The sequence below is a fragment of the Triturus cristatus genome, chromosome 10, assembly GCF_964204655.1.
Source record: "Triturus cristatus chromosome 10, aTriCri1.1, whole genome shotgun sequence".
NCBI classification, from domain to species: Eukaryota; Metazoa; Chordata; class Amphibia; order Caudata; family Salamandridae; genus Triturus; species Triturus cristatus.
Window position 1 is genome coordinate 139,609,670 of NC_140593.1, and position 15,557 is coordinate 139,625,226.

A 15,557-nucleotide genomic window follows, 5' to 3' on the forward strand; every position below is an offset into this window, starting at 1 on the left:
TATTAATAGATCCACCCTGATTCCAATTATGGATTTATTAATACAAGCACCAGGGGGTACCTTAGAGGTACTCCCTGTACCCTACTAGCCTTCTAGTGTGCTGGCTTACTGGTGCAGCCTGCCACCACAGACGAGTTTCTGACTACCTAGGAGGTGAGAGCTCTGCTCTCAGAGGACAGAAACAATACCTGCTCTAGGGAGCAGTTATCACCTCCTCCCCCAGGAAGGCTGGTAAATCAGCATATCAAGGCAGGATGTTTCAAAGGCCTTTGCCACCTTTGATATGCGACCCAAGGCTTTCCCCGACAGGGCAGATGCCACGCCCTGGGCCATCTGGCACCAGGAAAGGTGGGAAAATTAGCTATGCAGGAGGCGTGCTGTACTGCCAGGCCGGACACACCTCTAGGGTGAACAAGCCTGAAGTAAACACAAATTTAGAAATTCCAAGATATTGTGTGTGGCGAAATTAGGAAATCTGGGACAGAGTGATGTCCACTCCCCAAAGAAGTGGTCATCTAGGGGGTGTAGTGACACCAGGGATAAGTAGCCCATTGGTTACTACCCCTCACTCCCCTTAACACCCCTAAATTGAGTATTTAGGGGACCCCTTGATACTAAGACTTGAGATTCAACGGACACAAAAGAAGAAGCGGATCTAGAAGACTGCTGACCCAAGAACTGAGGAGCACAACTGACTTGGCTCCAACCTTCCCAGCCTGCCTGCTGCACTCGACCCTCATGGAGCAACCGACTCGTCCTGCTGCTGTGCAGACTGCAATAAACTCGGAGCGCACCCAGTACTTCGCAAATTGCCAAAGAAACTCCCTTGGAGTAGAGGAGCTATTCCCCTGCAGCTGCAGGCATCAAAGACACAAGACCCGGTTCATCGACCTGCCACTCACCATGACTATCGATGTAGCAGTTGCCCAGGAAGACTTATCAGTGCTCCTGCAGGTCAGATCCATCCTCCCTCCAAGTGTGGGGATGCCAGATCTGACCGCTGAGTCGCACAGTGCCAATACCTGGGGTACTGGACCTCTTTCAGCAGCCAAGGCTTGTTGTGTCCAGTCCAGACACCAACACTTCAAAGTACCTAGGCACCCATGCTCCACAGCCCGAGTCCAAAAGAGGTGATGGTGCTAAAGGGTCCTCAGACCCACAAGAGCAAAGCCCACCCTCGGGTTTGCCTAGACTGGACTTGCAGTCACCGCCTGCAGCCTCTTTCTGCAGGACCCCTCTAACCTCGAGCGACTCCAGCACAGAACCCCCCTGTGGGTTGCCCCGGACTGGTCCCTCAGTCCCAGCTTGCAGCCTCTTCCTAACCGGAGCGTTCCCATTGAAGTGAATGGGACACCCAACACCTTAACACAACTCTGCACCCAGACTCCCCAGAGCCTCCCAAGATGACCTATTGGTGTGGCTTGGACCTTTCCCTATACTCACCTTAAGACCTGGAGAAAAGTCCTGTAAGTCGCTGTCAAGTGCCCGAATGCAGCACGTTTTACCCCGCAGAATAACATTACTGCCCCCAAACATTGCACTGCCAACTTTTGAAAACTGGAAAATTTCACAACTCGAAAAATACTTGGTTCCAATGATCTTTGTATTTAAATTCATATAAAAGTATGTGTTATTTTTATAATTGGCGTTGGATTTCTTTAATGAGTGTGTCTCACGTACTGCCCTAGTGTGTGCAATAAAATGCTTAGCACTACCTTCTGATAAGCCTAACTGCTCACCCACACTACCACAAAAGAGAGCATTTGGGGTGTCATTGTTGCTTCTGTAATTCCTTTGGGTTTTGTCTGGACTCTTTGCACAGTATACCTCTTTTTGGTCCACTATATAAAGAGACAGCTTCCTACTGGAGTGTTAAAGTGTAAAATGTTCTAACAGTTTTCAGATCGGTCTGTGAAGCAGATGTACCCTGGATAGATTCTCAGGACAGAAGGCACTGAAAAGAAGGTGGTTTGGGCAAGCAGACCAGCGAGTGGTCTTCTGCTTCTGGAAATAGAGGCAAGTGTCACACTATGAAGAGAAGAGAAGACAGTCCATTCTCAGGAATACCCCAGGAAAGCATCAGCAAGTTTAGAAGACCTCAGGGATGCAGAGGAAAACTCTTACGATATGTTCCTCTCTGAAAAATCACCTCAACAGAGCACAAAGAGCTGTTAGCTGATTTCTATATCTTCTCCCCACTCCACTTGAACCACTCCCTGCTGGATACTGTACAGGCTAGTATGATATAAGGGAAGAATTCACATTCAGATATAAGCATCGGAAATGAATTGAGGCTTGTATTAGATGAATTTACAAATGAAAATGTAAAATAATTGAAATTCAAGAAGCAATAAATTACTATATTACATTGTAGAAATTCTTCCATTTTTGCTTTGAAAAGGCATCATGCAGATAGAAAGAAAAACAAGTAAAGCAAAGTTCAGAGCGAACAATGTCGGTGTGCTTAATTTTAAATTAATCATGCACTTGTTTAAGGACATGCCTTTAAAAAAAAAATTAAAAACATTTTTTTTTTTTTTTAAATTTAAAAAAAATCACAAAAAAAAATCGATGGATCCTGGTAGAAATTCGCAAGTTCTAAATGTTTTTGCATTTAATGATTTAGGCAGAAAAAAAACTTTCTTTTATACAACTTCAACAGGCTTTGTGATGCTTTTCGTATTCATCTGAGAACACAGCAAGAGTGAAAATGGAACCATGTTCAGGTTCCTTCACAGATCATCCTTGTAATAGGAGGTTAGCAGTCCATACAAATCAGTAAGAAGCACAATTGATACACGTCTGCACTTGTGGTTGCGAAGCGCACAACAAAAACATTTTACCATGCACTGCAATTTATTATCTGCTTGATGAGATTACCTGGATGATCGGCTGCATAATGAAAGGATGCAGATATGGCATAAGCTTGCAGTACACATCAGCAATGTTCAAATGCTGCGCCACAGTGGCGATAAATCCCACAGCACCATATCGGATCCACAGATTTGAATGGCATAGGAAAGGTGCTGAGCAGACAAACACAAGGCAAATTAGCAGAAGGAATAATATTTAGATTTACTACAAATGTTAATGCAAAAAGTCTGAAAATGGTACAGGAGCATTATCTTTCAAATCAAACCGTTTGAAACTCTATAAGAAATATTTAACAGTCCACATATTTTACAATTAGTTTTAAAATACTGGAAGCAGAAAATATTAAGTTACTTTTGGTAAAGTTCTTTCTGATACATTTAACAGTTCCACAGATTCCATGTATAAACCTTAACCCAGATGTCAGACTGGATCTCTGCAAGATTGTAGCAGTATCCCAACAGAGCAAGTCTGCACTCAACAGCAGTGTAGGTTGAGTCACAAGACCGGCAATGAATCCTCTATAAATTATGCTATTGGCATCGGTGAGCCCAGATCCAACCGGTTTGTCTTTGCCACACAGAGGCTAAAGACGCAACCAGTGAAGCCAATGTAACTAGGATAAACCAAAACACCATTCTCAAGCCAGGAGGAGACAGAGCGAAAAGGCGTTTGTAGGAGCGATCATATTCAGAAGAAAGAAGGCTAGTAATTGAACGTTGTAGAATTCTTGTATGAACCCTTCCTAACGCACCACTTAAAAAGGAGCCTGCATGATAAGATTGTGCCTCGCCTTGTCAGGCGAGAAGATGCAAGCCAAAAAGGACACCAGGTAACCTCTCACAGTTCCTACATGCAAATCTTTCTACGACAGGCAATGCAAATGTAAGGATCCCTAATATTCCAGAATACGAAGGATCCAAAATCTCTTCATACCATCAAGCAAAAATTGCCAACCTGCTAGAATACATACTTCTTGTAAAAGGGCTTCTAACATGTACAAGGACATCAAGGTACTCTGTGGGTAAATCATATGCCGTCAACGATAGCCTCCTAAGTTCTGGACTAAAAACTTTAACAAGACCATGCTCGGGTACAGCGTATGGAATACACATTGTAGCCATAAAGTGTGCTGTACAGTGAGGCGTGATGGGGACTCGCTACTAAACTGCAGGAGATCCAGAGGTGACAAACTTAATCTGGGGTGATTAGAATGACATGAGCACTGTGCGGTCTTATTTTCCAAATATCCCACTGTATTAGGAGGATGGGAGAATACCTAATTAATAACAAAGGACCAATCCAGGCTCTGGGCATTTTCATAGAACACAGGCACCTTCCAGGGAGCAAGAAATGGGCATCTGTTGTTGGCCGATAACATAAATAGGTACACGTTCCCACACCTGGCAAAAATGAGACCAGGTGCATGCTCTGCTATGACTCCCACTCATGAAACACGGATGATAGCTTGCTCAGTTGCTCTGCCTCAAGATTATGAACACCGAAAATATTGAAGACAAAAATACAAATGGGTATGTTTAAATTTCCTATACCTAACTCCATATTAATATACCTGGATGATATATATGATTTGTAAATGCAGTTAAGAATAGTAAACCTATACTTCCCTATACACACTCTTGTTTGAATAATTTGGCCCTTTCCAACTTGCCTATGTAACTAAGGTATCGTAATATTCCTTAGTCGATAAGACTACAACCAGAATATTGTAATAGGATACTGTTGCATATTTCAGCTTTCTTTATATAAAAGGCAGTCAGTCAAGTAGAAGTTGAGTGATTGGTGGAGAATTACAAAGCCTTGGGATAGTATACAGGGTTGGTTCCATTTTTGTACACTTACCTTAACTTTATCAATAAAAAAGACTGCAGAAAAAAGCATCTATTGTTTAGCTATGGTACTGCCATACTGTTTTCCATAATCTGGTTTATTGCCCCAGGTTTGTACATACATCTATTTCATTTTGAAAACGCTTTGATTCTCTTGTATGTTTGCTTCAAGCCAAGGCCAACCTGCCCATGGTTTTGCTTCCTTCTGTGTAATTTTCTACCTTCCCCCGTCCTGTACTACACGTTTATGTCTCTTCCATCGTGCTCCTTTTCAATTATGAGATTCTTCTCCTGCACTCTATTTTCTGCCATTATATGCCCGCCCACCCAGCCCTTCCTCACTACTTTCCCGGCCATCTTGCTCAGGCAGTCTACTTGTTTAGCTTCCAGGCACTGTAATGCTTGTGAAGACTAATACTTGGCAGTAATCACTCAGCCTCAGCTGAAATGTAGTCCAATCACATTTAACAAGAGTAATACTAGAAACATTTGAAGAGCCTTACTTTTAGCCAAATCAAAAACCCTCCACTAGTCTCACAAAAATCTTTCAAAAACTTTTATACATACTATACTCTCCAAGTGTATTCTCAATAGCACCAACATGCCCTACAGGGTAGCTGTTTGTGCTTAATAAATTACTTTCATTCACTTTCACACAATTTTACTGTGAAGTAATTGTTAATAATGCCACAGTGTTTGCTTGCTGTTGCTACTGAACCATAACAAATACATGCCATCATTTTCACAATCTTTCTCTTTCACCAAAACTGAACGATTGAAAATAGATCATTTTTCTGGTAGGCTATCAGAGGCACTGTCTTTTGATTGTTGATATAAGTCACTAGATATTTTTCAAGCGCTTGACGCTCAAACATGTTTTACAGAACCCCTGGCTTAAAAACTTACCAATATCACTTGAAAATTCATAGATGTGTGGTTTCTGTAAAAGCCCGAGCTGACACATGCAGGTAAGGGCATTTAGAGCTTTGAAAATCACAAATTCTTCAACATCACTTAGGCCTTGCTGAAGCAGTGGCTTCAGAATCGAGGAGCTCTGCCAACCAACATAAGCTGCAACGCCTGCAAGAAGATAAGGGGATAAACCAAAGACTTTTTACTGCAGAAGATCTAGATGCCCACATGACTGGACTATATAAAAAAAAAAAAGATGTTTATGCTACAAAACAGACAGTTCACTAACCAGGGGTAGTTAACATGATTGTCTACTTCAGTCAACTAATGGTCGGGATCAAGATAAAAGTAAATAACATTTAGGATATCTCTACATAACAGAGAAATGTACTCTATGAATATTATTTCACTCTGGTGATCCGATGGCCTGGTAATCCAACACATAGTACATAACAATAGAGTTGGTGTCTTATTTATAGTTTTTGGCCACTACCTTCGGGTTCAAGCTTACCAAGAAACTATTTTACAACTGGTCGCTTCCTATGATATATATTGTTACATCTCTGGATTGTCTTCAAAGATGACACCAAAACCTAAATAACATTTAGTTTCCGTGAGGGTCCAGTCTGTGGATAATTGATGGGTTGAGAAAAAGTCTGTGAGCTTGATGTATTTAAAGGTAAGAGCACTTACATGTACAGCCAGCGTTAAAACACAAGTCACTGGCATTCCTCCACCACTAAACACCCGAGAAACAGTCCATTAGACATCAGTCACTCTCAGAAGCCTGGATTTAATGTCTTACAAAGGAGACTGTCTGAAGCATCTGATTAGAATTTACACCAAAGAAAGAAAAGATTCTGCGAAGGCTTGTGAGAGCAAACAGTTCCATTGATTGTCCTATATGTCCTAATTAAATTAAGCCATCTAGAAACGACTCTAGCTGATATCCCAACAAGCTTTCCTCAGGTTTATGTTAAGGTTGTAGAACCAATTTAAAATGTAGCAGGCTTAAAGTTGCGGATAGCCTGGCCACCATATTTAGAGTGCCATGGATATCAATCTCTAAATACAATGAACATACTTTATTACTCTCTTCTACCTTTGATGGTTCTACTAACACACACTTGGGAGATATGATGCGAGCAGCTTAGTAACACTCAAGTTTAGCTCCCATTGTCTCTCACTTTTTCCAGGTCCTACGCTATCCTTCGGCACGCAGGGCTCCATGGGTGCCTAAAAAGCGCCCCTTTTCTAGATCTCAGCTCTATTTGATTTTTCACAAGTTTGACCGATGTTTTAACTTATAGATTTTATTCTTTCATCATTTCCATTGTAATTAGTAGGACATGGATCACTAAATCAAAAGGAAAATACAAGATCATTCCACTACATTTTATTAATAGAAGACCAGGTACCTACCAACAATGCTGTCAAAGAAGGCTCCACGGAGATGCCAGTCATTCTTGTCATTAAGGAATGTGATCATGTGGGATAGGAGTACATCATTGGCCTTTTGACGCCCGAAGAATACGCACAAGCGCGTTATGCCATTCTCCATGAGGGTGTGCTTAACAATATTTTCTGGGTCACTAAGCAATGTCACAACTTTCTGCTGGACCATTTCATGAAGGGCCTGCAACTCTGAAAAAAGATATACATGGGAGGAATGAAGAGTGGTGCATTGCAGTTTTGTATGCCTGTGTGAATAACAGTATAGTATACTATGCATTTTTCAGTTTCTGAGGATTGCTTACATGTCACTGGGCATGAACTTACACATCTGATCTACAATTATAAGGATTAATACATTGATATAAACTGGAATGTGGATAACTAATTAGAAACAAACATTTGGCTAATCAGATCTGAAAGCAGGAATATTACCAACAAAAGCATGCAATTTTACTTGTGTGTTTAACATTTTGACCTTAACTACTCAATATTCATGACTCCAGCATTAGTTTTGATTGACAGTTCCCATACATACTACACATTCACTAAAAACCATTAGTTAGGTTTAGTTATGGTAGATGGGGGCATCTGTGTCTACAACACAATGCCTAAAAATATGGAAGTTCACCTGTAAAAGTATAAATAAATAAAAATGACTTTCAGTTTTTTCAAGAAAATGGGTTGGCTAAAAATCACTAAATGTGAAAAATGACACCAACGTATGCCAAGTCTTCCAAATTTTGTGGATTTCCATTCACCTTTTTTTGAGTTACTCATAGCAGCTGTTTTCTAAGAGAATTATTTTGCACCCCAAAAAAACACTTTTTGAGATCCCCACCCTCAGGACTTAGGCTCACTTGATCAATCTTTGCGAAGTCTGGCACCATTAGATGAGTAACCCATACTCATAACCATAGTAATTATACGAGTATGCAGCCTCTGCATTTTCCAATAATTACGAATTTGCTGCAACTGCCACACAATCCACCATCTGCTGCATAATTTGAAGATTTTAGAAAGAAAAAAAAAAAAAGGTTTCCAGCTCAAACGTATCAAAAGTTACTAAAAACACTGTCACACTGGTTGCTGCTAAATAAAAGACCCTTTGTAAAGGTGAAATTATCAACTTTCAGTTGCTGATTGCTCAACTGAGGTTTTAAACTAATATTAATGGGTGCAACCTTTGTCCCAATAGTGCTCAAATCAAATAAGTAAGTCAAACTGCCATAATTTGTGCCTTTTTATGTAGCATAAATTACCTTTTCTAGTTGGATGATTTAGTTGCGCTTGCGGCAAATGTTGGCCCTTCCCTGCCACATAATTCCAGTGACCCTGCCTACATTTATTCATCTGCTATATTTGGTTGAAATTGGTCAAATTGGAGCACAGCCAAAACAGCGTGTCTATGAGAAGTGTTTGGTCAAACTTAACTACAAAGGCACCATTGCTGCCTCTGCATCACACAAAAGCGTGCCTGTGTGTGTTCATACAGATCTATAAACAGCAAATTATTTACCTTTGTTAACGCTCTTTCTGGAAGGGACTCGTAACTACAGATTCCTCACCTTTGAAACGTTTCCCAGGCCTCAGACTGGCTATGGGCACTTTTGAGCACTACCTCTTCACTCCAGTAGGTGGCACCCTACAGCTATGTACTGATGCCATTCTGCTCCAGAAATGAGGCACCACTCCCGCCCGCTGAAGTCGGTTGCTTTCAAAGCTGTCTAGCCCCCATCACAGAGCAAATCGGCTTTGAACAGTGTGCTGATTCCTAGACTTGGGATCTTATTAACGGATACAGCCCAATTCACAGAACGAGGAGGAAAGGAGGGTCAGTAAGGAATCTGAAGTTAGGTAACAGTCCCTACCAGAAATGGCACTATCAAAGGAAAGTAACTTGTTATTCTCCTGATAGAGCCTTCTAATTGTAGATTCCTTGCCATTTTAACAGATTCCAGAGCAGGACCTTTTAGGAGGTGAGTCTGTGAAATGGCTCAAACCAAGAAATACTGTAGGACAGAGCAGGTGAAATGCCCCTTTTAGCGAACCTGGCTGTCCAGACAATAGTGGTTTGTGAACGTATGTAGCTCAGCCCATGCAGCTGCCTGCCAGATGTTCCGGACAGGGACTCAGCGTGCCCACCTCCGGATCAGCTTTGCCCCTGGTAGAATGGGTTTGCAGACCTTCTGGAGGCTGCTTTTTAGCCAATACGCAGCAGATCTTAATGCAGCGTACGATCCAGATGGAGATAGTCTGTTTCTGCACTGCTTTGCCTTTTTTCACCTGGCCAACCTCACAAAAAGTTGGTCTGTGGTACGATCGATGTAAAAGATCAGTGCTCTTTCTGGGTCCAAGTTAAGGAGTCTCTCCTTCTCCTTAGAAGAGTAAAGCATAGCATAGACTGCCTATAGCTTAATGGTTTGACCGACGTGGAATGGAGTCACAACTTTTGATAAGAAGCAGGGGCGGCTGGTGGATTTTGAAGCTGGTGGGGCGAAAAATTTGTACCCTTGTACAATGCGCGAGTGAGGGAGCGAAGCGAGCGAGCCCGAACTGAAAAAGGAGGGTGCGGGGGGGATTCCCCCCGCAAGAAATTTTGGCAAAAAATGTATTCAAATGGTGGGTTTTACACCACATATTTACTGTAAATGTTTGCAAAAACGGGATCCAAATATAGCATTTTAAAGCACAAGTGTGAAGAAAACATTACAAACATATCAAAATTAGATGTTGCAGTCATCTTGCATGAGTCCACAACATACGTGTGGGGAAATGTCAAACTATCAATGCAACATATCAATGTCTGTACCGGACTCAGAACAAGAAGGATATGGCTGACTCTGAGGGCTGCACCAGGACTCGGAGCCACGTAAATGGAATGCGTGGTGTCCGACCTGCGTGTGTAATGTGTACACAGTTACTCACTAAAGCGCCGCCAAGGCAAGGCCTCTCTGAAGCCACCGCCACCACCACAGAATGAAAGTCACCCTGCCTGCCGGCCGGGTCCCCAGGCAGTAAAGTAATAAATTATCGGATTCGGCTCCGAGTCCCAGCACAGTGACTGTCACCTCTGCTCTTATCACACAGGTGGGGGTTGCTTCTACCCCTGTTCAAGCTCTCTCAGTCCACGCCTCACTGGATCTTTGGGGGTCGCCTTTAATGGTCGCCCCTTAGTCTGTGCTCTCACCCCACTGCCGAGGCAGTTCTTGGGGTTGCCGGAACTCTATTGCCCTGCGCCTCTGTCCCCTCCCCCATGCGGGGCAGTTTTACCGGCCTTGTGGTACCTGCTGTAGAGAATCAGGCTGGGCTCTTCTGCAGCTCCCTCATGCAGAGACGATACAAGCATGCATGTCAAATCACCAAAATGTCAGGGGGAGCGGAAGCGACATCACATGCCCTTTGACCTTCAATTTTACTCACATACACATGCTTACACATACACACATTATTTACTATTAGTGTAATAAACAGTTTGAGAGAAAACAAAGAGAGTGGTGCCCCATCCAATATCCATAAGGACGAGCTGACACTGTGTTCCTGGCACTAATTTTGCCACCTCTGAGGTCCAGGGTCGCAAAGACAGTGCCAGGGGTCATAAGGGGCGATTCAGGGGTTGCAGCAGCAACCCCTGAAGATACCTTAATGAGGTCCATACAGAAAGGTTGCACGCCTGCTGATGATAAACTAAATACAGTGTATTTACATACAATCACACACATTAACACATGCACTGGGCAACCAGTTACGATTTCTCAAAGCGTGGAGCCACAATACGAGCAGTTCAGTCTAATGAGACAAGCAGGGTGCTGTAGTGCTGCAGGAAGTTGGGCAACACCATGCTGTGCGCTGCGCAGGAGGGAAATCTGGTACACCCCCACATGCGTTAGGCAGTAGTGTCTGGAGTATGTGCCAAGTGAGATAGTAAATAGCCCAGGGACCCGGGCGTGGCCAGAGTTGAAACCACCACCTTGGCACCTGTGTGCGTAGTCTTTATTGCAAGGCCAGGGTCTGGCTGCCACTACACTACTGGGAGCACTCTAAAAAGGGGTGTGATTTCTCACACCAAGATCTTGTGAGAGTTTGGGAGGCGGCCATCTTGTAGTCAGGTCATCATGCCCAATTAGCCCCCGTTCAATCATTATTCTATCTCATATGTATAGTTTAAGAGTGCTTGGTGTGGAGAAGCACAAACTCAGAGTCGAAAAAGAAACAGCATAGTTGGGAGTTTTCTTTAAAAATAAGAATCGATTTCTAGCCAAATTAACCCTTTTTGCAACATTAATCAATGTTCTAATAATGTATACTTTGCAGTGTGTATGCAGTTCTAGGATGAAAGTTAATAGCTCACTATTCTATATTAGGACTTTAAGTTATAAATTGCAAGTAACAAAAGGATGTCTCTTTTGAAAGCAGTAACCTGCTGATCTGTTTACATCATACGCACTCTGTAATCTACTTGGTACACGTTCTTTGCAGCAGGCATATTAACCCTCACTACTAACTTCACCTAAGTCAAAAGAAAACCTCAACTTTACAAAACACTGATCTCTCTCCAGGACGATAATTAATCAGAGGATTTTTCTTGACATTTATGTAAGGCCTGGTAATTGCTGGGGGAAAGAAACGCTGCAGCAGGTGCTTCAAAAGCATAATACACTTTCAAACACTGCGCCCTCAGGAAGCCAGCACCCGGTGCGGTGGCACCGGTCACACCGCCCCTAAGCCGGCCCTGCTGGGACATGTTTAACATTAATGCCAGTAACATTCACACCTGACGCTTTTCTAAATAGAGCGAGATTTCCGAACTTGTCACGTGTCTCGTGCCATCTATTCGTGACCTGCACCCTGGACACGAGTGCCTGCCTTTTACAATCCACCCAAGCTCGGGTGCAATAGACTGCCTTAGTTATTAGCACGCTCAAAAAATTTTTTTATTTTATTCAAACACAACCAAACAATGAAACCTTCCACACTAAGTTTCCCATTATGCCCCCTTTCGCAGCACAATCAACTCAACCCCGCCACACAATCTGCCCCTTCCCTGTAGCATAATTCCAGCGGCCCTGGGTCTAGTTCTTAGCACAGGAGGGCACCTATGGGGCTGGAAATAGAGGACAGTGCCCGGTGCCGACACCTCCTTGTCAGCAATGATACCGCGTCAACAGAATTCCACATCAGACATTTTGGAAATGTCACCCACACAGCTGGGCTGGCTTTAGGGAGTTAAGAGTGACAGAGTTAATCAGCACAGCCCAGGGAGGAGATGAGGCTGTGCGAGGCCACAGGGTGCTAAACCAAGGTGCCCGAGGAGCTGCTGGGGGTTGCGCAGAAGGCGAAGTTAGGCTCCTGGCCAAACCTAGATCCTTGAGATCAGGTTTCAATATCGAAAATGTATGGGCAAGAAGGGTACAAGGCAAGCCACGCCCCCTGGAGGGCAAAGTATCCAACTAAGGCCATCTTGACAACAGTGTGAGGTTACTATGCAGAGTATCTTGGGGGGGGGGGGGCAGAGCACCAAACACACCATGAATTAGGAAGGGGTGAGGGTGCAAAACAGAGCACAACTGGAGTGCTGGGCACAAAAAGAGCGTCTGTGGATCAGTGGATGGCATGGCACTAAGCACAGCATGTATTGAGAGAAAAGGTGATACGGAACGTAGCATCAATAGGGCGCAGGCCTACGGTGTGGGGGGGACACTATCTCTGTGCACGCATCGAACAGGTTCCTATAGCGCTGCAGCCTGAAGAAGGCCTCGGAGGGTCCCTGTCTTGGGGTCTGAGAGCCAGTGCAGCTCAGTGGGTTGTGCCCTGTCCCCGGAAGGTGTCACTCACCATCTCTCAGCACTGAATGTTTTTGAGATAGAAAACTACCTGCAAGTTGTTGGTAAATACCCCTAAACTTAAATTCTGGGTTCAGCGCCTTTAAGAAGTGCCCACTCTATAAATCCGAAAAGGATAGTAAGTGTTCTCACTTTGAAAATCCAGAGTCTTCTGTCTTTACTGTGCAAATATTTTCCACGTGTGATGGCCAAATCACACAGGGGTTTGCTCTCGGGAAATTATAAAAAAAATGACACGCCTCAGTTCTAAATAGGTATGCAAAAGTGTTTGTGCTTCAGTTATATTAAGAGGATAAGAAATACGTGCGTGTAAAACCCTGATTATAATAACTTATTTAAATTATTGCCAATTCCCTGATCCTAATGTGCCATGTGCAGCACGTGGGCTAGGCCAAAAGATATGAGGTAGCTCCGCTCAGATATCCCGGGATATGCCTAGGTCAGGTCTGGTTTGACAGCCTATACCTGGTTAGTGCCCCTTGTTGCCAGAAGGCAGCTTCAGAGCACTTGATAACAGATAGAATTTGCATACCAAAAACACCCTAAATGCATTCAGAATGCACTTACAACTTTTGGTTTACAGCTCAGCGTAGATATCCAGGCGGACTAGCTACTCCTTGGAGGGGCTGGTGGTCAGTGTCCAGGTCTTAAGTTGCAGATCTCAAGAGAACTCAGCCTTTCATCCCTCTGAAGTCGACTGATCGAGTGGCATCGAGTTTGCCATCTTGCAACCAGGCACAGACAAACACAACCAAACAACCACACATATGGAAACACACCCAATCATACACATTCAAGCGTAGCCACTATACTCAGCGGTAGATGGAAACCCTAAAACCACATACAACCATCTGGAAAGGGAGCCTTGGTCGAGACAGCGCTTCAGTGCAATACTGTTGGTAGAAAGCACTATACAGATAATATCAAATTAAACAGGGTTTAGAAGCAAACTTCCGGTTACTACTCTTACCTACTAAGCCATGGACCAGCCAACCAACATTGTTGTGAGTTTACACTACATTGTGACTCAGTCACGGCTCTGAGAGACCCATTTTTCTTCTGACTATTGCGTTCCTGAGCAACACAACGGTGATATATGTCTTACAACAAGCGTCATCTGCTGGGTCTTGTACCCACTGTCAAAAATCACGATTCCACAGAGTGTGTTGGGAACCAAAGGTGGACACAATGGGGCAGATTTACAAGCCCCTTGCGCCAATTTTGCGTTACTTTTAACATGGGACAAGTGACGCAAAAGTGGCGCAAGGGGCTTGTAAATCTGCCCCAATGTGTTTCCCCAAAACACGCAGATGTAGTAATAAAGGAACATATTTAGAGAAAAAGAAAATAAGGAAATGGATGTCAGAACACATATCGAAAGCAGGAGTGGCTGCCGAAGGGTCCGCGCGACGGGAGTCTGTCAAGTAATGAGCAGCGCCCACCACCCCCAAGCGGCTTAGCGGAGTTTTTATTTATTTATTTCATGCGTATATAGCGCGGACTTTACCCGAAGGTGTCAGAGGCTAGAGCGCTTCACAATAGGAATAGTGATGATACATGAGGAAAAAATTAATTACAAGTGAGCATGTGATGTTACAAAAACAAACGTTACGTTACATGAGTGAGTTAGCTTAACGCTCTGCTTCCACAGTCCACCACGACTCCTTCACTCCAACTGTCTCCAACCGCCCTCTCTGGAACACTCGGCCCCCGGCCTCTATGGAACGTTGCCGTCATTCTAGAACCCTCTGGGGCGTCCTCTCAGGAAGCCAGTGCCTGTAACTTGCCTCGCTCTCGCCTGCTGCTCTCTCTTATCTGCTCCCTTCTTGTGTCTCTCACCGAGTCCTGGGCCCTGCCTTTGAATTCAATTCACTGCTCGTGTTCACTTTCACCTCAATGCCGCCCGTGGCCTCTGTCTACTCTAATCTATTATCTTGCCTATTTTACCCTCGCTGATAAAAACCCTAAATAGTCGGTGCCCCTGTAATTAAGAGGTTATTGTGGGTGGTGGCGTCCGGCATTTACTTACCCGTGTGTTCCGACTCCAAGGTGATGATGCAGATGACCCGGCGCCACCGTGACCTCGATGTTGTTCAGTCCAGGCAGTGTCTCACTCTCAGACAGTAACTAAGCCGGGGCTCGGTGACCAAGAGGACTCACTGCACCAGTTCACTCTTCACAGCGTGGCAATGGCAACAGCTATGAGAGCACGCACGCACAAGCCACCACAACGACGAAGCAAGCCAAAAACCAGAAAATACTGGATTTTTTGGCTTTTGACTCCTCCCCCAGACCCCAGCAAACCAATCAATTAAAAGCAACAACTGTTGCTGGGTCTGGTGGAAGAGGCAAAGGCCACTGCCACACCCCCACAAACTCTAAGCTTGCCAGGCAGCCCCGCCCCCAGCCATTGGAATGAATGGAGGGTCTCCAACTCCTCCCTGGGCCAAGGGGAAAACGCCCAAAATCGAAATGCTATTCTGAAAATGAGAAACAGGCTGCACCCACCAGTGTGTCGTTACTGCCCTGCTTTCTGGCTCCAGGTCGAAGAAATCTTGGCCCAGCCAAAAGCATGGCAGAGCAAAGGCCATACCCCCCTAAAGAAAGCCCCAAATTTACACATGTTTGT

At 44.1% G+C, this 15,557-nt stretch overlaps 1 protein-coding gene across 2 annotated transcripts in view; it reads right to left on the reverse strand.

Moving 5' to 3' along the window:
• PIK3R4 (phosphoinositide-3-kinase regulatory subunit 4) overlaps positions 1-15,557 on the reverse strand; it is a 188,811-nt gene that overhangs the window by 96,577 nt on the left and 76,677 nt on the right. For both annotated transcript variants that reach the window (XM_085630648.1, XM_085630647.1), the window contains 3 exons: positions 7,056-7,277; positions 5,628-5,801; positions 2,881-3,026 (listed from right to left, as the gene is read on the reverse strand). In XM_085630648.1, the coding sequence (XP_085486774.1) occupies positions 2,881-3,026; positions 5,628-5,801; positions 7,056-7,277 (542 nt within the window). The remainder of the gene's footprint in view (positions 1-2,880; positions 3,027-5,627; positions 5,802-7,055; positions 7,278-15,557) is intronic.